Source organism: Podarcis liolepis, assembly GCF_965112155.1.
Source record: "Podarcis liolepis genome assembly, chromosome: 1".
Taxonomy (NCBI): domain Eukaryota; kingdom Metazoa; phylum Chordata; class Lepidosauria; order Squamata; family Lacertidae; genus Podarcis; species Podarcis liolepis.
Window position 1 is genome coordinate 42,938,903 of NC_139554.1, and position 20,746 is coordinate 42,959,648.

Below are 20,746 nucleotides of genomic sequence, written 5' to 3' on the forward strand. Positions count from 1 at the left end.
CATAGAATTGTAGAGTTGGAAGGGACCACAAGGGTCATCTAGTCCAGCCCCCTGGAATGCAGGAATCTTTTGCCCAATGGGCTCAATCCCACAACTGAAGTCTCATGCTCTTCCAACTGAGCTCACCCAACTTGTACAGCCTTCCATTCTTCAAGAAGCTGTAGGAATATGGCAGTATCATGGGCTATTTACTGATTTAGTAGTGTAGTGCCAAGCCATTTACTCCCCTTGTGTTTGAAAATATGGTCATGTACTGTGGCCAACACTGATTATATATAATCTCCATGTTTCCCCTGTTAATGAGAGCAGTGAGAAAAGACCAAAAACAGCACCAATACCTGCCATGATGATTGCTGCAGATTTGAGAGTGCATCCAGTGTACTTCAGAACCCTTTAAAAAAAAAAGCCTTCCATGTGGAAACAGAAGCAGTAGGTTTCTCAAAGGTCCATTGCACGACAACCTTCTGGTGAATTCTTCTCAACTAATAAATGCAACTGATCTGTCTATTCATCACATCACCATTTCAGTGTCTTTGACACACAATTCCTTTTAACACAGAAGTTGCTGGAGAAGTTGCTCGTAAACATGGCAATCATTTATATAACTTATACCCATCTGTGGAGTTGCCAACAGCAGGAACCATTTTCTGGCAGCTTCCATAAGATTAAAACTAGCCCATGGTCTGTCAATGGGAGGAGAAACTTGACTTGGTAGCTTTGACAGTGTGGGCACCCGATATCTAAGCAGAAGCAGAGCCACACACTACCAGATTTATACCCTTATTGAGGATGATCAGTTTATTTTTCAAAGAAAACGACTGTTTTTAAAAAGGATATTTATTGACTTAATTTAAGTATAAGCAAACACACAAGATAATGCTATTTCTCTCCTTGTACTATGTGGAAGGTTCTTCCTCATCTTCCTGTTTCATCTGCTCAATCAGCTTCTGTCTTTCAGCGGCTTGGCGCATCCGCATCATCACGAGGCTTTCGTAATCCCGCTCCGAGACAACTGAACCCTAAAGAAAATGGGATGGCAGGAAAAGTAAGGTGGAATCCCTGCTAGTTCTTTCAGAAGTCCTAAAATAAACACCACCACAATGGCACAAGAAAAGAGGTCTTCTGGCGCAGAGTACCTTACAGACATTACTAGCTAGTGTTTATTGGTGATAAAGATTGTCCGAAGTGGGGACAACTCTAATGTAGCCACTCCAAGCAAAATGTCATGCCATAATAAGTAAGCTCCTCCACTCTCAACTATTACAGTTGTGGCAGTTCTCATTACTACAGGTAATTGTAGCCTACCTCACAGGGTGGTTGTAAAGGTAAAATGGGTGTGCAAGGGGACACAGACCCAAGCTAGCTCCTTAATGAAAAAGTGAAACAGAAATGTAATAAATGGTAAATAAATTTCCTTTTGCTACAATATAACAGGAAGTACTAAAGCAGCATCACAAATGTTCTAGGATCAAAATACTGTCTACTGCCTTAATTTTACAGGAACATAATATCACTTTAATTAAGAATAGGCAAAGCACTGCAAATACTCTTTTGAGGAGGGTTCCAGAATCTTAACTAGTGATTTCTTCCTCAGATTCCAAGAAGAGAACAATACAAATCCCCAAATCTAAAATTGTTGAAAACGAAACATCTTACATTGAGGGGATTCCCCTGGCCTAATATCCTGTAAAACCAGTGGAACCATTATCCTAGAAATTGTGTCATTTTATTTCTCAGCACTCTATTAAACAGATTCTATACTTAAACATTAAGTGTTGTTGAGTCTCAAGAGGACTTATAGGTGGCATGGCTCTTTAATAGTAATCAACACCTTTTCATTTTCAGCTTGGAGCTATCCAATTCATAAAGCAGAGTAAAAATAGCCATTTTTGTACATTCCTGATTAGTCAGGCCTTTTAAAAAATTTGAAGGCAGTTCGCACCTTATATTTGTGACTTAATTGCTTATGTAACATATAATGGTGTAAGAATACAATATAAAGAATAATAGAATCGTAGAACTGTAGACTTGGAAGGGACCCCGAGGGACATCTAGTCCAACCCCCTGCAGTGCAGGAATCACTAAAGCATCCATGGTAGATGACCATCCAACCTCTGCTTAAAAATCTGCTGGACTGGATCAGACCAAGGTCCTCCTGGTTCAGCATCCTGTCTCCAGGAGTGACCACCAGTCAGGTGTCCCTGGACAGCTGCAAGCATAGCGTGATTATTTGCTTCTGTCTCTCCACCACGCCTGATAGTCAGAATCTTACTGCCTCTGACCATGAAGGTGCCATTTGGGGGCGGGGAGAGATCCCATATCCAACCCTAGGTAGAAATGCACGGGTCCCTTGAACTTGCAATTCAGAACTGGGTCTTACTGTATTTCCTTGTCCTCCCCCTCCTCCAGCAGCTACACTGAAAGTTGTTCAAGTAGTATTCCATAGAAGCCCTGTATTCTCTTGAAGCTTTGTATGTGTGGGCTGACACTTCACAGGTCTACACACCTACTTCCTGCAATCTCTGCAATTAACTAATAGTGTAAATCCCAGTTTCTGATGTAACTGAGTCAGCAAGGGCTTGGCGCAGAACACGCACAAAGGAATTGCCACCAGCAAAACACATGAGTGGCTGAGTGAGAAGGGCAAGGAGTAACACCGAAGGAATGGTGTTCTAAAGGTAGAACTGAGAAGATACAGTGGACTTTTAAACATGGACACAGGTATGCTGTGCCCTGGGCTGGAAGGACTTCCTTCAAAATTCCCCTCTGTCTCACAGTAAGTAGCGACTCTATATTTCATTTTCTTCAATGTTAAGCTCTGCAACTACTTAAGCTCTAGAAATCCTTCATGAATATAGTTTTGCTAATTCTCGTCTCTGCCAATCCAGTAATGAGAGACCGATAATGACTTTTCTGTCATGTAACATTCAACAATTCCACCATATGGATGCTGCTTTGTGCTCTAGAATCTGGGTAAATTTGTTGAGATGATGATATGTATATACAGCCCTTTATTTGGCAGCCCCATAATTTCTTTGTGTGGTAAGGATTTAAAGTGGGCTAAAAGGGGCAAGTGGAGTTTGGTGACCTTGAGGTGGCAGATGAAGCTAGTATGTCCTGACACATTACTGCTTTCAATCTGCATTAGATAGTACCTCATTTTGCCTAACAACTGAGGAAGGAAATGAGGTAGGGAAGGTAGCAGATCAAGTGAAACAAAGGCAGGGTAGGTCAGAAAAGACTCTTTTGGAAATAATTTGGTCTTAAAGAGAGCTCTAGAGAAAGAAAGGAAAGTGGCCTGATAAATGGAAAATGGGAAGACCATTGCAGGTAGAAGGAAGAAAAAAAGGAGTGATGTGGATTTGTACAAAAAGCTGTGGGAAATTGTGTTAATGGGGGTGACAGATAAGGAGACATAGAAATGAAGAATACCAGAGAGGTGTTCTAAGGGACCACTGGATAAGAAGGTGATTTGAAGAAGGGAGGCAGGGAAGAAGGCTGATGATGATGGGAGATAGGTCAGTAACTCTCTCTCAAATAGTACTATACTGGTTGCCACTGTCCTGAATAAAGGCTACTGCAGAAGCATGGCAGAGTCAAGCAGCAGAGGAATAAGAAGAGTCAAGCCCTATCCTGTACACTGCAATAACTCATCTGCTGCATCTCAGCCAGCTGGGATGACAGAACCTCAACTACAAATGCTTTAAAACACAACTATTTACATACTAAGAGTTATGATTGGCTTTCAAATTCACAATACTTGAAGTGTTTTGTGTATGTCTACTTAACATTTAGACTTTGACAGCAAATGCTACATGCATTCACCATTTTCTTTGAAATATAGTGGTACCTCGGGTTACATACACTTCAGGTTACATACGCTTCAGGTTACAGACTCCACTAACCCAGAAATAGTACCTCGGGTTAAGAACTTTGCTTCAGGATGAGAACAGAAATCCTGCTCCAGCAGTGTGGCAGCAGCAGGAGGCCCCATTAGCTAAAGTGGTGCTTCAGGTTAAGAAAAGTCTCAGGTTAAGAACAGACCTCCAGAACGAATTAAGTACTTAACCCGAGGTACCACTGTACTGATAACTTGGACAGTTCTACAGTTCTAATACGGTCATGAAAGTCAAGTTGGTAGAACTCTTTCCCAATGATTTCTTTAGTGGAAGTGAGGGTTAAAAGTCAAGTATTGCCTTCTCTGGGAAGCCAGCTTGTTAGGTTTTCTTTTTTCTTCCAGAAATTAGAAGAAAGAAGCTCCCCACTGACTCAGAAAGCCTCAATTAAGCTCAACACGGAGGCCTCTGGCCTCCTTCATCACACAGTTGGGAGCCACCAGCCTTTTTTATTGCTTCCCTCACCATGGACACTTGGCGGAGAGGATCCATCAGATCCTCTGGTTTCTTCAAGCGCCTCTCATTCAGGAGGCATAAAAAGCTGGGCAATCAAGTCACGATCTGGAATCATAACAGCCAAACAATAGACACCAGTGGACAACAGTACAGCAAAAGGGAGCTCCCAAGAGACTTGACGGGAAAGTCGGACTATTTATCGTGTCAGAGCGAGCAAAACCTACTCAGCAAGCCACTGCCACCTCCCAAACCACCTCGGCTATATCTGGACAGTGCCAGCTGCCCCAATATAATAAACCACACTGATTCTCCCTCTACAGACATTTCTTTCCCAAGCACTTCACGTCATTTCCACAAGGCCACTCAAACACAGCCAGACCTATTTTATAGGAACCAAGCCACAAACTGGTGGCTCTCTGAAACCACCTCCTGCTACAGAAATCCTATTCGTGATCCATTAGACCCCTTTTTTTCTTTCACATTGGATTTGGGGCCCTCACTCCTTGATGATGTTTTGCAGACACTCAGAAACCAGAATTTACTGTCAGATTAGCTAGACTTGCAAATAAAAGCAGAGGAATTAATTACACCGAACCACTGGCTCATCTTCACTGCTTATACGCAACTGAGGCTGCTTTTTGCTTTTCTCAATGAACTGAGAACAGCAGACCAGCTAGCAGTTGAACACAGTATCTACTTGGAATTTACTAGCATTACTGTATTTCCATTCATCACATATTCCCAAGAACTCCTACTCAGAGTACTTCATTATGACAAGATGCTTCCTACATTTGGACCGTATCAGAGATTCTACAACTAATGTGCGTCTGGAAAAGGGTGGGTGGTTGTAACATGAAGGAACTATAAGGAACTCATGGATGTAGAAGAGCCTTGAACTATACATGACTGAAGTTCATCCTCCTTTATGCTGGTGCATATTTTCCTCATTAATGGGTATATTTAAGCTATTAGAAAGCCAGACTATTATTGGAAAGCAATTGTTTTTCTTTCTATTTGTCACAGGGGAAAGGAAGTGTATAACTATTGCTTCCACAATAAGCTATGAATAATCCATTGTAAAATGTGAAAGAGAATATATATTTTAGACCTTATTAAAAGTACTTCCTGTACTTCATTTGTGTCTCCTTTAATTTCCATTGGCAAGCACTCATGTAACAGTGTGACTGGGGAAAACCCTCTAGAAAGAGCAGGAAAGGGGCCACTGAAAGGAAAACCAAACAGCTACTGCTCTCCTAAGCATATCCAAACCACCTAAGACCCCCTTGTGAGAAATATCATGTCCCAAGGCTTGTTTATGAAATCATGTGGCTCCAGGGCCATGTCAAAATAATTTATTGAGTTACTGCCCTGAACAAACACTTAAAATGTGTAGATGGATTCACAGTCATACTCCCTTGCTTGCTATTGCAGGTCAGTCTCAGGACCAAAATGCAAGTGCTATTTTTGTGTGTTCTTATTTTTATTATGCATTTAGTCTTTTTTATATTGTAAATTTATGTTGCGAACCATCCTGAGATCTATGGATGAAGGGTGGTATACAAACCATCAACAACAATTCCACGTTTAAACAAGAATACAAAACCTCACAGCTTTTATTTCAGAGAGAAAACAACCACCTCACATAGCTTTCCTGTGGAAAACTGCCGCATCACTGGCTGCTATTTACCTCCAAAGGTGCAATTTACTATCTGTACTGCAGATTGGAATCATATGGCTGCTGCTGCTTCAATATAAAAACAGTCAGGCTGTGCATATTTGTTTGTAAAGCATGACTAACATCACATGTAGTTTTGCCCTCTGTAAAACAAACACTTGAATTGAATTATGAACTCCACCCATTTTTGCATACTTGCCATAATGACTGTGCCATCAAGATAAAGCTGCAGCATGCCAAGAGTTCCTCAGTAACCAGGGACTCTTACCCTTGTTTCTGCTTCTGGCTTCACATTATAAACAAGTCAAGAGTCAGAACTGAGCTTAGAGTGATTTCTCAGGTTAACAGGATGGCCTTGTGAGAAACACACAACACGCTATACTCTAAGCAGGGGTGGGGAACCTCTGGCCCGCGGTCCTCATTAGGGCCAACGCAAGTCCCAGTTTGGCCCGTGAGACAGTTTTTCCCAAACCACGCCAACCTGCTGCCATAGGTGACATCAAATGTGGGGCAGGTGGAGATGTGGCTGCTACTGCACAACTAGGAGTCTGAAAGTACACTCCCAGTTGTGTGCTGTCACTAATCCAATCGGCTGACTGGCAGCAAGAGTACAGTGGTGCCTCGCAAGACGAAAATAATCCGTTCTGCGAGTCTCTTCGTCTAGCGGTTTTTTCGTCTTGCGAAGCAAGCCTATTAGCGGCTTAGCGGCTTAGCGCTATTAGCGGCTATTAAAGGTTTAGCGGCTTAGCGGCTAAAAGGCTATTAGCGGCTTAGTGGCTTAGAAAAAGGGGGGAAAGGGGGGGGAATCGGAACACTCGCAGGAAACCCTGCGAAGCAAGCCCATAGGGAAATTCGTTTTGCGAAGCAGCTCAAAAACGGAAAACCCTTTCGTCTAGCGGGTTTTCCGTCTTGCAAGGCATTCATCTTGCGGGGCACCACTGTAAGTCTATTCATTGACAGGGGGTGACTTCAAGCTTGTTTTTCCTTTTCTAGCAGGGAACATGTCACTCAATGTCAGATTGACAGGTGGGTAGGGCCCTGCCCACCTGTCAAAGTGGCCTACCAGGGTTAGCAGAACCCAGGATCTGGCCCGCTGAATGGATCTAGTTCCCACCCCTGCTCTACAGCAATGTATATTGGCATAACTTTTCAGCTAGCATGCCAGACAGTTTCCACTCCAGCACAAAAAGTGATGCTTACTCAGATGCTTAAAAAGTTGAGGTAATTTTAATGTTTTAGTATTTTAACTTTTGTATGTTTTAAAGTATGGCTGTGGATTTTTCTTGATTCTGTTGTTTTATCTTTTTGTAAACAGCTTTGAGATTTATTTATTTATTTTTACAATCATGCAGTGTAGAAATGTTATGAAATAAATGAATAGCAGATTTGTCCTGGTTCAAGTGCCAAGCTAGTGTCTCTGCTGCAAAAAAGCATCTGCTTTTGAATCATCTTTGCAGATAACATATACTTTTTCTAACAAAAAAATTCATTAAGTATGCAACATCACATAACTCAAGGAGCAAGCCAACAAACAGGTTAATGCCACAAGAGGTTTCCTTTTAGAAGCATGATGACAGCACAGACAAAACAAGCACTGTGTGGGTATACAGTCTACATGCTTAATGGATTTTACAATATTTCAGGAGGAGGGCACCTAAGTTAAGTATTTATTGGAAGGCTAGTAAACATGAACAGGATAGTAGAAAGAGCCTCAGGGCAGACAGAAGTCAAGAGATAAGCGCTGAAGTAAATTAGTCATTAAAATTCAATAACTTTTTTTTAAGTATGTAAATACAGACAGAATTGGAAGAGGATCCCAAAATATAAAGAGGCATTAACACAAAAGATGTCACTTAAAATTGGGAAGAGAAAGAACAGAGCAAGTTACAAGCATTCATATTCAAGTACTGCCAAACAAAATAAGTTGTGGGAAGTTTCTGTAGAAAGGATGTAAGGAATCAGTGATGTCACCTCAGGAGTAATTATACAAAAAGAGGAAGGAAGGTGATCACCGCAGGCATGGCACAAGCAACAGGAAAAAGTTTGCATATCAAAGTGAAGCTTACTGGAACTTCACTTGTCAAAGGCTAAGGATGCAAAATATAAGTAAACTTTTCACAGGTTTAATATTTTTGTGTAATTGTAAAAATTCTAAAAGCAATTTTAAAGTATCCTGATTAAGAATATTACCATATTTTGTGTTGTAATGTATGGATGTTTATTTCATTTAGGTAATTTACACAGGTTGCAAGATTCAGCTTTTTCTGTACTGAATTTAGCTTACAGTACAGAAGTTTACTATCTTTTCAAGTAAAAAATCAGTATCCACCTACTGCATTTTTTTAATAATAATAAAAACATTCGGATCAAACGCAATCCTGCTATTTTAGGCAACCATCCCAGTTCTTATGAAAACTGATTAATAAAAACTAGCATGTCAGTTAGCTTAGGTGGAAACTATTACTTCGGGGGGGGGGGGAGTACTGGAGTTTATCTCCAACCTGAAAGGCATACCAGTTGTATCCCTTCTAGCTGGAAACCCACTGAAAAACCAGTAGTGAATCCAGGAATTACATGAATTGCAATTACCGTATTTTTCGCCCCATAGGACGCACCGGGCAATAGGACACGCCTAGTTTTTTTGGGGGGGGGAATAAAGAATTTTTTTTTATTTCCCCCCCAGGTGCGGGGCTGGGGCGGGGGAAGCCCGAGCTTCCCCCAACCCCAGCCCCCAGAACAGGCTGTTATCCACAAGCTGTGGGAGAGCTGTGCAAAGTCGCGCAGCTCTCCCACGGCTAGCGGAGCGCTGTGCGAAGCCCGAAGCTTGGGGCGTGCTGAGCTCAGCGCGCCCCAAGCTTCTGGGTGCCGGCAAGCTCTCCGCTAGCTGTGGGAGAGCCACGCGACTCTCCCACGGCTAGCGGATAGCTTCCTGAAGCCTGGAGAGCGAGAGGGGTGGGTGCGCACCGACCCCCCTCGCTCTCCAGGCTTCAGCGAAAGCCTACATTCGCCCCATAGGACGCACACACATTTCCCCTTCATTTTTGGAGGGGGAAAAGTGCCTCCTATAGGGCGAAAAATACGGTACATCCCACTGAAAGGTGCTGCTATGTGTCCAAATACAAAGCTTGCTAAGGTATCATCTAAGAAAGAGTTCAGAATAGCACAATCCCAATGTCTGCACTCCAGCAAGTAGCTGGAAGGCCTCTGTATCAGAGCATCTAGCACTTCCGCAGAGCTATGAACTCAGTCACAGCTCCCAGCTTGGGTTCATACACATTAATCCTGTGCAGCAGGCAGAATATATGGGCTCCCAGTAAGAAACATATGGAACGGAAACAAGCCAAGATAAACTCACGTCATAAGCCAGAGGCTTCATAAGAAGCAATAAGCTAACTTGAAAACCAACAAGAGCTTCTGTTTGGAGACAACTGTTGCTCTTCAGTCCTGAGAAAACATCTTTTATAGGCATTGTTTGTGATAAGAGTGTAAGAGTCTGATGGATCAGGCTAGTGACCAATCTAGTCCAGCATCCTGTTTTCACAATGGCCAACCAACAAGCAGGACCCAACCACAACAGCACTCTCCCCTCCTGTGGTTTCCTGCAACTGGTATTGAAAAGCATTACTGCCTCTGGCTGGGGAGGCAGGGCATAGCTATCATGCCCAGTAGCTTCGCCTATATTGCGCAAGGGAGAAAAACATCTCTTGGCCCTAAACAACCCGGAAAGTACTGCTGGATTCCACCTAGTTCAGCACAACCTGTCACAACATTTGTTCCCTACTGCACTCCAGGCAAGACTATTTGTGGCCATAAACACACAGCCCTGTGGAGTCGGGCAGGAAAGTCACTCTTTGAAAAGAGCTGAAAGTGCTCCCTAGATGGAGCCATCCAGGCTCAAAGAAAACCTCAGGGAGGCTGAGAGGCAGTTTCTCAGGAACTACTACTTGGAATTAAACACAAAGTAACCGGCTAGCAAAACAAAGGAAGACGCAAATAACAGCCTCACCTGAGAAAATACCAGAATACCTGCTCATTAAGTAGACAGCTGCTACCTTTCCACCCACACACTATTGAAAAAGCTATTCAAGCCATGTGCACAGAGAAAAGGAGGACAGACTTTGGCCCAGAATTCTCTTTTCTTTTGCTTTTAAAGAATATCTGCATGTGCAGAATGAATAGCTGGGCATTCCCATCTCACATATCTATAATAGATACAGTCCAAATCAAGATAATAAAGTGGTATTTACATGTTCCCACTTCCCTCCATCACCCATTTGTCTAGTCTGTTTTGTCCTTAACACATGAAGACTTATTTCATTTATGACTAACAATAGGTGCTCTGATTCAAGACACAACAAGCTATAAATGAAAAAGTAAAAACAAATGAAGCTTCAAATATAAAATGGAAGCTCAGATGATCTTGCACTCTACGACGCCAATTCCCCTGCCTTCAACAGAGCAGGGGAAGTTCTAGAAACATTAGAACAGTCTTTATAAATGTAATATTGAAATGGTGCAATAAAGCAAATCCACGTTTGGGGATGTGAGGAACATATAGCTTAGATCTGCTTTCAAACAGATCACAGGGGTTTATTTTACCTAGCAGATTTGCAGGCAGTGCATCACGTTTGTAGGCCTTTTTCCAATGATGGGACTTTTTCAACAAACAGAAGAGAACATATACTCTAAAGCAGGGGTGGGGAACTGGATCTGTCCCCACATCCCCTCCCCACAAAATTGACAGGTGGGTGGCAAATACACAGTGCACAAAGTGGTGATGATCTGCTTACTTCCTGGTCTTGCAAAGCGCTCTGCACAGGGCTTTGCAAGACCTGACCATCAGCTGATGCTGGGCTGGAGGTTTCCCACCACTGCTCTAAAACCATGAGTTTCATCAGTAAAACAAGCCTTTCCTTTTGTGGGAGAATTATCTGCCCCAATCTAGTTTCTCAGAAGAGATCGCTTCCCAAGGCTCATCTTTCATCAACTGTGCATGTACTTCTTCAGCCCAACCCTAAACAAAGCAAACATCACACAGGATCCTCTCTCTTACTCCATTTAGCAATAGCCCAATTAGTGCTGCAGCAGATCATATCTATACAAGCTCAACATCAAGCCAGATTTATACCTGTTTTCATTAGAACAAGTTCATAAATGAAAAACTTTAAATGGCTTACAGTTGCTCAGTGAATGCTTCCCAAGGCAAAAGTACAAAATGAACAGAATATTTTTGCTAGTGCCCATACCAGGTGTATGCAGAGTTCAAACAGATTTTAAGAATCACCAAATGCAAAAGTCGCAGCTTGTATTGGTCCTACCTTGGATATCTGTGGCAGGCTGGTGCCATCAGCAAACACAGGATTGCTCTGTGGTTGGCCCTCTAGCCAGGAGATTTTTAGAGGATTGCTTATCAGGCCAACTTCATTCTTCACTGCCATCTCCTAATGAATAAAAACAGCCTCTTCATTTCATGCTTCCCATACTAAGCCCAGAATAACAGAATAGCCACAGGTCAATTGATTAAACAATTATGCTAGATCAGCATTCTCCAACCTGGTGCCCTCCAGGTGTTTTGGACTATAATCCCCATTATCCCCAACCACTGATTATGCTGGGCTGATGGAAGTTGGAGTCCAAAACATCTCAAGGGCATCAGGTTGGGGAAGGTTGTGCTAGTTGGAGCTGAAAACCCCTCCAAGCTTGTATATGAGCCCCTCCCAGTCCCTGATTAGCCCATCCCATTTTCATCAGTAGGCTTGTGTGCACACATTAATGTGAGAGAGTGCATGCCAGTGCCACATGGATGCACCATGTGATAGGGGAGAGCTTGTGGGAAAAGTAAAACAAATCCAGCTTGCTTAAAGCAAACCACACTAAATGTACTGTATGGAAGGGTGAAAAGTAAAATAGTCAGATAATCTAATGGGAGGAAAATTCCTTCCTAACTTCATTAAGGTTTTCTTCTGCATCTAAGGCTCATCATAATATGGAGAGAAGCATCCTAGTAACAATAACAAAATCAGATGTAGCGTTTTAGGGTTTACTGGTAACTATCTTGATAGTGGTATTTGCATACTGATGGGAGAAGGTTTTACCATGATAATTTTGTTACTCAGGGGCTGGTTTTGTTACTCAGAGTGGGTGTTTAAAGTATCAAGAAACTCTATTCACATAAATTACTTATCTATATAGAAATATTTAAGTATGGTTTCCTAAACTGCAATAAATGCTTTCCCTTCGTTTTGGTGAAGTTTCTCAGAGCCTCCCACCCCTCTATAAACACCCACCCGTTGCTGAAAGATGGGGAACTGGCCCTGCTTTCTGCGCCAGTCGTAAGGGTTGGGTGGGGGAAGCCCAGTTGATGTAGAAGAGTCATAGAAAGACTTCTAATGATACCTTCTTCCATAAAGGCCAATATATACCACCATAAAGGTGCACTGAGAAATTCCCAAGTCAAAAAACTTACAGCAGCTTTCACCGTGGCAAATTCCACAACTGCACTCCCAGTCTTCTTGCTAGAGATTAGCAAATTCAGAACCTCGCCATACTGCCAGAATCAATAAGAAATGTAAAGTCAGACATAGGTCTAGGGGAGAAACCGTATGTTCTAAAATGTGATATATGACAGCTCTTGCCAAAGTCTCCATAAATAACAAATGGAAAAAGGACTGAAGTGGGATGAGATACAATACTGGTGAAGAGTACATTTTGTGCTGAGATATACTATGCATAATCATGTCAAAATGCTAGTTAAAAAGTTTTTAGAGATATTACAATAGCAGCCATTGATTTGAGGCCAAGGTCATCATAACAAGCTTGAAATGCAACACAGCCATAAGTCAGTTCACAGATCACACTCTCACAGCAAAACCCCATAGAACATCATCATCATGTGATGTAATGAATGAGGTTATTGTTCCAGCCTAGTTCTGAATTCATTGTTCACCAAAAAAAAAGAGAGAGAGAGAGTGAGAGAGAGTAAGCCCAAGCTAGTCAAATCTGCCTAGCAGTTACTGAAGTACAAATAGGGATGAAGTAAAGATCACGCGTTAAACCACACCATCAAATTATTTATGAGTCATACCACAGGGATATATTGGTTGTATTAAATATTAGCTGACAAGTTAATAAATTCCTTATGCTGTCCTCCTGTACCAACAAAAAGGAATGGAATGATTTATAATTACCATGGGAGGGCCTCATTAGTTTATGAAGATATCAACTTTCTTTGCTTATTCTTACAGTTTGCTAGGCAAAACCAACCAACCAAGGTGAAAGGAGCATTTTGGAACAGGACCTTTTGTAGGATTTGCAGAAGAACTTCTTTTGAGTAGCCTCCTTTAGTTTCATCTTCTTTCTTGCATTTCCAGCGTAGCTGATGAGGAAAAGTTAGAAATTAATTTCACACTGTTCAATGTACTGGATGCAATATATAGCAGAATCTAGCACTTGGTTTTACATCTGTGATGCTATAGAGGCAATAGATTCAGATGTTAAAATTTGACATACTAAAAGGAATGTCTACACTGCACAGGGACAGATATACATAGTCCTAGGCACAGGGAAAAGTTCACATTTAGAAGATCTGAAAATTACTACATACATCAAGCAGCATCTGGCAACCTGTCAGTATCCCAAGTCACAGAGACTTAACTTCTAATTACCTTCATCCTAGTGCCTAGATTCTAGATTAAAGTGCAAGGAACACATTAAGATGAAGTAAGTGACAATTCCAGTAAGCAGCGAGGATGCCAGAGACAGTCCAGCATTCTGTGTGGCCAGAGGCGATCCATGTGGCTTCTACTGATGGAATGATAAGTTAGTTGCTCATCTCTCTTCATAGCTCAATTTTTGGGAATGTCTTACTTTGAGCTTGGGTGTTCCTTTGCCCTCCTCTCCATACCCATCATGTTTGCCTCAAAGAAGAAAAAGAAAAAGAAAATGAAAACTACACTGACATTTAATGATTGAAAATACTCAAGAAAGTCTATGTTCTACATATCCTTAGCTTGATTTAAACTCCACCACAGGGGATTTGGGTGTAGGTTGGCAATTATCCTGATAGCTACGAAAGTTAAAAGGGGGTTCTATTTTGACTCTTGTTACTTCCAGAAGTAGGGCTCCAATGACAGTGAGAAAATTTCACTCAGCCATGAAGCTCACTGGGTGACCGTGGACCAGTCACCATCTCTTAGCCTAACCTACCTCACAGGGTTGTTGTGAGAATGAAATGGGGGGGGGACACATCACACTATGTACACCAACTTCAGATTATTGGACGATAAAGGTGGTATATAAATGTAGTAAATAAAATTTGGGGTGGGAGGATAAAAATAGCACTGAATGTTCATAAACCAATCTCACATGCCAACTGGTACTGAAAAATCTATAACAAATATTGCAAAGTTCTTTGCAAACATTCATTAAAATAATCGTCAATACCCTCCTCATTTCCACATCTGCCTGGGGTGAAAAAGGAAACAAGTGGCACAGCTTAGAAGAGACCAGAGCTATAATCCTGGGAGAAGGTCCCCCTGAACTCAATTTACTTCTTAGCAGGCATGAATAGGAGTGTGCTGTACATCTCCCAATTTAACTCTTCTACTTAATAAAAGAATATTCTGCCACTAAGCTCCACAACAAGAGATGCAGCAGAGAAAAGGCTATTTTTCTACAGGCATGTACTCCTTAACAACAAAAGCAAACTGGCTTTGAGCACCCATGGGCGTGTTCTGAAGAGAACCGGGGCAAGACAACTTTGTGGCAGGCAGAGGCTCAGACCTTGCCTGGCCTTACCTCGCACTCGCTGTTCTTTCTCAAGTCGTATTTGTTCCTGGATAAGTTTTTGTTGTTCCTCCAGCTGGCGGGATCCCTCCTCACGTAACCGTAGGATCTGGGGAAAGAGGCAGAAGGCAAAAAAATGGTGGCCATGTTGCCAAGAAAAGTGGCTGTTACAAAACAATCTACTCTTTAACTTGTAGGTATGAAGAAAGTGTCACAAGGAATAGACCAGCAGTCTCCTGTATAGCAACAACAGCCAAATTGAAAAGTGTTTTTTTTTTTTTAAGGGAAGAATAGATACACAGGAAGCAGCCTTATATAAAGTTAAACTATCTCTCTCTACAGGTTTTTTTTAGAAAGGAGTCTTACCTGGAGATGCCAAGGATCAATACCTAGGCTCTTTTGCATGTGAAGCACACTCTACCACTGAACTATGCCCCTCAAGTTTCTAATCCCTTTATGCCATGTTTTCACACAGCCTGAACCTCAATGTTGCTACTCCTATAGGCTGCCAGCATAATTTATCTTTCAATACCATTAACTTTCTGCTCTTTATAATGGCTGTGCACATAAAGGATCCCATCCTCATTTCTGATATAAAATAACATTTTGTTTGGTTGCTACCCTTACCTCTTGCTCTAATGTTCTAGTTATCTGGATCTCTTCCTCCTTGCTAACCTGGGACTGGGCTTCTTTTTCCCGGGCTTCAAGATCTATAGCAAAAGAAGAAGTCCACAAGTTGGTAGAGCAGGAGACTCTTAATCTCCGGGTCGTGGGTTCAAACCCCACGTTGAGCAAAAGATTACTGCATTGCAGGAGGTTGAACTAGATGGCCCTTGTGGTCCCTTCCAACTCTACAGTTCTATGATTCCAAGATAGGACAAACCCAAACAGATTGGTTTTTCCTGAGATTCATTTCTAACAGAATGAATCACTGCTCACAGTACAGTATATTTAAGAGCACCTACTGATACCTCCTCAAATTTTAATGAAAACAAACGAATTGCAGACATAAACAAATGGCAAGGATCCTGCAACCTGGCATTTGCTCCATATGCAAAAGAATATTCTAGATTTACATACCAAGTTTGACTTTTTTCCTCCTTTCATCAAGTTTCTGAGTCCTTTCTGCTGCCTGTTTCTTTGCTTTCCTCACTTTATCATATGCTGCCTGCAGTAGTGATAGGACAAGAAAAAATAATAAATCAAAACAAAATGAAAGTTTCAATCACATATCTAGAAATATTAAAATTAAAACAAAACAAAAATCTGCAAGTGTCATGGACATTCAGATTGTGTTTAACAAGGATAAAATTTTTAATAATTCGAGACTTCTCAGCAACTAACATTAGTAATGTCCACAAATGGAGGAAAGAAAGATGGACCAGAATATGTAAAATCAAGAAAGATACAAATGTTTGAAAGTATTCTGAAGTATACATCTTACTTATAATGTCTGTATTAGATCACTAGCCCAGTTTAATGCTAGCACTGCAGGGGCAGCATGGTCTGAAACATACTGACAACAGGTGTTGACAACAGGTACAGTTTTGCTTGCAGCTTTTAACAGGGATCCAAAGAATGGGCAAGAACAATGGAATTGCAAGAGCTCTACCTGCTTTCATGTCACAGCAGTTCAAAATACAGGAGAAAACCAATGAAAAAAGCAGTTACTTTTTTCAGTAATAAAATCTGTTGCAGCAAATGAGTTTAAAACTGTGCATATAGTTCTCCCTCTATCTCTCTCACATTTTTTAAAAATTCCATCTTATTTCTTCATATGAAGTATTATATACTCAGATAAGTGGAACCCAGCTCATTTTAGAACCTAAATACTTGATCATAATGCCAAAAATCTCTTCCATCCCAAGCTATCAGCGATCAGTTTGAAATGAAGGATTCATATCGAGCCTCCAAGGCAAGAATAAATTAGTTTTAACCTTCCCCAAGATCAACGAACACATTTACACTATGAGGTGCAACAGGGCACTATATTGTTCCCAGTGATATTCAACATCTATATGAAGCCACTGGAAGCAGTCATTTGGAGTTTTGGAGCAAGGTGTTGCCCTGATGAAACTCAACTTTATTTCTCCATTACAACTGAGTGTGGAGCAAGATGCAGTGGTGGCCTGGATCAGAGTCAATAAACTGAGCTTGAATCCTGGAAAGATGGAGGTCTTGTGACTGGGTAGCTCCTGTTTCTGGGAGATAGGCCAATTGTCTGTTCTGGATTGGGTAGCACTTCTCCAGAAGGAGCAGGTGTGCAGTCTGGGAGTATTCTTTGATCCATCTCTGTCATTGGAGGCTCAAATGACCTCTGATGATTATAGAGTTCTCCCTCCATGCAAGTATGACCCAGCCTCAGCCACTCACGGTTTAGAATAGGAGTCTATTGCTGAGAGAAGTAGGGAATTTCTGTACATAAGCTATCCAGAGATATGTAAGGGAACAGTCAGAAACAAGTTGTTGGCTTGTACTGGCCTGAAATAAGTTTCTGACTGCACTTTTCTTTTCCAAGTATTCATGTCTAACAGCAGAGCCAGAAAATGCTTGGCGTTCTAACAGAGCATTAAAATAACTCACCCTTGCTGCTGCATCTGTTAAAACTGCCAAAGCTTGAGACAACTGATGGAAGAGCTCAGCTAGGAAACAGAAAGTGAAAAAAATGAAACAGCAATAAGAGAATGCATACAATTCCTAGATATAGAACTGAGTAAATGATTGTCTGAAATTTGTCTGAGTAAATCATTTCAGAGAACACAACAAAGCTTCTTACAATATTTGAAAGTCAATCCTCACCATAACTTCAGAACTTCCAGTTTGCTCCATCTAAAATACAGTTCATCCCTTATGCAAGGATCAGATATTATTCTTAATATCTTATTTCTAAACTTACAGGTGATGCCTAGTAACTTGTATTCAGAGGACACAACCTTGGACAGTGTGAAAGCAGAACTCAGCAATCATGTAGGAAAATACATTTTATTTTGTTTGTCCTGAATCTCAAACAATTAGCCCCTTCTGAATACAAAATATTGCTGAGTCATCATTTAATTGAATATATTTATATCCCCCCCAGATAAGCTTATGAACATTGTAAGGCAGCTTGCAGCAATAAATATAACATATTGAGCAATTACAGAATTAACAGAAGTCAGTAAATTAAACATCTAGAATAGCAGCAGCTAAAAGATGAAGCCCACATAAAACCATCAACAAAAGCGTAGAAGAACAATAAAAATCTCAAATCTGCTTAAGACTCAAATAATGGGGGTCCATTCACAATTTCTGAGGGAGCCTCAAATATCGGGGGCTACCACAAAAAAGCTCTGTCTGTGGTACCTGCCAATCCTATGGTTTTAGCAGGCCTAAAAACTGCAGCATTTGACAACCAATGGACCTGGTACACAATAGGCTTCATGTGATTAAAGGGTCACATAAATAATCAAGCCTAGATACTGATATCCAGAACATTCCATCTATTACCAATAAAACACACCAGTGTAATTCTGGATAAATCTAGCCACTTCTAGTGATCACACAGGGAAAACAGTCAATAAAAGCTAAAAGTGTCTATGAATACTTTCCATACCTGCTTTGGGGTTGTCTGGATTTTTATCTGGATGGCAGGACAAGGCCTTCTGTCTGTAGGCTTTCTTAATCTGTAAATGACAGAGCAAAAACAATGCAATGAACAGTGTGATTAGCAGATTAAGGCAGTATTCAGTTATGTAGAAGATAGGGCAACAGGCAACTCAAAGTAAATAGGAAAAGTTTAAAAATAAGCTCATTCTTTTAAGAGGTTTGTTTTGCTGCCAGAGGTTATCTGCCCAAATGCAGGCCTACCTTATACCAAACAACCCTGGTATAACACTGCTGTAGATATGACAAACACACCTGCTGCCTAATGCATCCTCAATGCTTGGACTGCAGTTGCTCAGGTAAATAAAAATATTTTATTTGTCAAAGTAACTGTTTCGCTGATTCCATCCAATGGCAACAACCTGGCCTGATAGGAGCTGAACATGTGCTGACACTTGGCCAGAAGCTACAAAATACTACATGAGTTCCATGTTGGCCAGCCCTGATTGTTCTTGCTGTTTCTGCCTGTGAATCAAAAGTGCACTCCAGAAGCCTCAACCCATCCTTGCAAATGCACATTTGATGGGTTGTTCAGTAGTGCTGGAAAAACTGTATTACTGATCTTCTCAGTAAGGCACCTCTGAGTTCTCTGGCACATTGAAAATCCGTGTGAGACTGTTAAGACACTGAATCTTTCTTCTGTTCAGGTTGCTGGATCAGATGTTGTTAGCATCTTTCCAGCAGTACAATTCTGTCACAACAGAGATACTATGAAGTATAGATCACATGCATTCATTTTAACATTAATACTCCTTATCAGAAACATTTTCATACGAAAGCAGTGTCTTATTATTCTAAGATAGCTACCTTAAAAAGTTCTGTCAATATACAGTACCTACGGACGTCTGGTATTTAGGCACCACCTAGTGGACCAAATGAGTACTAAAAAGACAACTTGAAAGCCATTGATCCTTAAACTTAAAGCAAAATATTAACACAATAATATATAACAACACTATTTGACTACTCAAAGTGCTTAATACCCACTGTTGCAGAAACTGTTACAAACATGCTTTGAAGAAGCTTCTAAAATGCTTGCCTGTAACAAGGAAATATCACCTCTAGGAAGGAAAACATGTTCAAATTTGGCTTTTTAAAAAATGCCTCAAATGGGGGTGAGGGGATCAGGATAACAAATAAAAATAAGTCTTCTAGCAACTTTTTAGGAACATACTTGCAAGGTTGCCACAATGTTTGCCCACACAAAGTAAGACGGCATTATTATTAATTTATGCCAGATGGAGAGACTGAAAGAATTGTGGCCAGGACTGGATGCAAACCAAGGACTTCCTAGTTCACAGTTCACCTCCCCCATCATTATACTCACCACCTCAAGCATCCAAAGCAAACCCAAGGGGCCATCTCAAATCACAGTTCATTCATGCAGTCCAGTACCACACACTTGCAAAGCCTATCATAAACAGATTCCCACGAGAGGTGGTGGACTGTCCTTCCTCAGAGGTTTTCAAGCTGAGACTCGATGGCCACCCGTCATGGATGATCTAGGTGAGATTCCTGCATTGCATGGGGGGGGGTTTGGACTAGATGACTCTCGGGGGTCCCTTCCAACTCTACCATTCTATGAGAGAGGGCTCGGTTGGAAGAGCAAGAGACTTTAATTCCACGGTGTGGGTTCGAGCCTCACGTTGGACAAAAGACTCCTGCACTGCAGGTTTGAACTAGATGACCGTCGTGGTTCCTCCTATAATGACTATGAAAAAAACAGTAGTATGATCGCATTTGAAGAATGCGCGCAGGGCTGCACCCCGGCGCATCTCAGGTTTACTGGGGAACTCAGAAGGGGGACCCATCGAGTACAGTGCCAAGTGGCCCCTAGTAAAGTGTGTACAGTATAGCATCAATACTTTAGGCCATTGGCCCTTGAACCAACAGATCGAGGACCCTGAGGTCTTGTCCCGTAAGGAGCGGCAGGGACAGAGCCCCCTGCTATAATTCTGGCCCTCGGGGGCCTGCGAAGGTCCGGCTGGGCCCTCAGGGATCTCCAGCGGCCGCCACCGCCGCCTCTCCCTCCCCTCAGCCCGAGGCCTTCCCGACCTCTTTATCCGACGCCTTCTCGCCAACTCCCAGCAGCGCGTACAAGTCCAACTCCAGCAGCTCCTTATCCACCGCCATTTCTCTTCCCGCTCCGATCCGCTTCTCTACAGAGCCAAAGCGGCTGTTACTCCCTCGACTTGCCCGACCGAGCTTGCCTTTCCTCAGCTAGGCTACCCGCGCCCGCCGCCCCAACAGCGACTCGCGCTGCCCTGAGGCTGCTGGGAAACGCAGTCTTTGC

The 20,746-nt window shown here is 41.9% G+C and overlaps 2 protein-coding genes across 3 annotated transcripts; one reads left to right on the forward strand and one right to left on the reverse strand.

Moving 5' to 3' along the window:
- Positions 1-821: 821 nt before the first annotated feature.
- On the reverse strand, positions 822-20,726 carry DNAJC17 (DnaJ heat shock protein family (Hsp40) member C17). The gene is made up of 11 exons (XM_083509771.1): positions 20,509-20,726; positions 18,404-18,473; positions 17,395-17,453; positions 15,892-15,979; positions 15,439-15,521; positions 14,824-14,920; positions 13,894-13,943; positions 13,325-13,402; positions 12,494-12,574; positions 11,346-11,468; positions 822-1,019 (listed from the first exon to the last, which is right to left on the reverse strand). Exons 1-11 carry the CDS (start codon positions 20,584-20,586, stop codon positions 897-899), a joined length of 930 nt encoding a protein of 309 aa, XP_083365897.1. The 5' UTR covers positions 20,587-20,726; the 3' UTR covers positions 822-896.
- On the forward strand, positions 1,026-7,799 carry LOC310710133 (uncharacterized protein C15orf62, mitochondrial). 2 transcript variants are annotated; one of them, XR_014527849.1, is made up of 3 exons: positions 1,026-2,776; positions 4,241-6,640; positions 6,973-7,799. XR_014527849.1 is itself a non-coding variant. In XM_083510671.1 (2 exons), exon 2 carries the CDS (start codon positions 4,363-4,365, stop codon positions 4,903-4,905), a length of 543 nt encoding a protein of 180 aa, XP_083366797.1. In that variant the 5' UTR covers positions 1,027-2,776; positions 4,241-4,362; the 3' UTR covers positions 4,906-5,482. The 2 variants fall into 2 exon arrangements, 1 of the variants encoding a protein (XP_083366797.1); XM_083510671.1 differs by lacking the exon at positions 6,973-7,799 and having other exon boundaries at positions 1,027-2,776; positions 4,241-5,482.
- Positions 20,727-20,746: the final 20 nt, after the last annotated feature.

Coding starts and splice junctions, on each gene's coding strand:
- LOC310710133 (XM_083510671.1), top strand. CDS start 4,363: ATGGACACTTGGCGGAGAGGATCCATCAGATCCTCTGGTTTCTTCAAG.
- DNAJC17 (XM_083509771.1), bottom strand. CDS start 20,586: ATGGCGGTGGATAAGGAGCTGCTGGAGTTGGACTTGTACGCGCTGCTG. Junction 15,522..15,891: donor GAGGAAAAAAGTCAAACTTG/GTATGTAAATCT, acceptor CTTTTGCTATAG/ATCTTGAAGCCCGGGAAAAA. Junction 13,944..14,823: donor GAAAGAACAGCGAGTGCGAG/GTAAGGCCAGGC, acceptor TTCTTCTTTGAG/GCAAACATGATGGGTATGGA.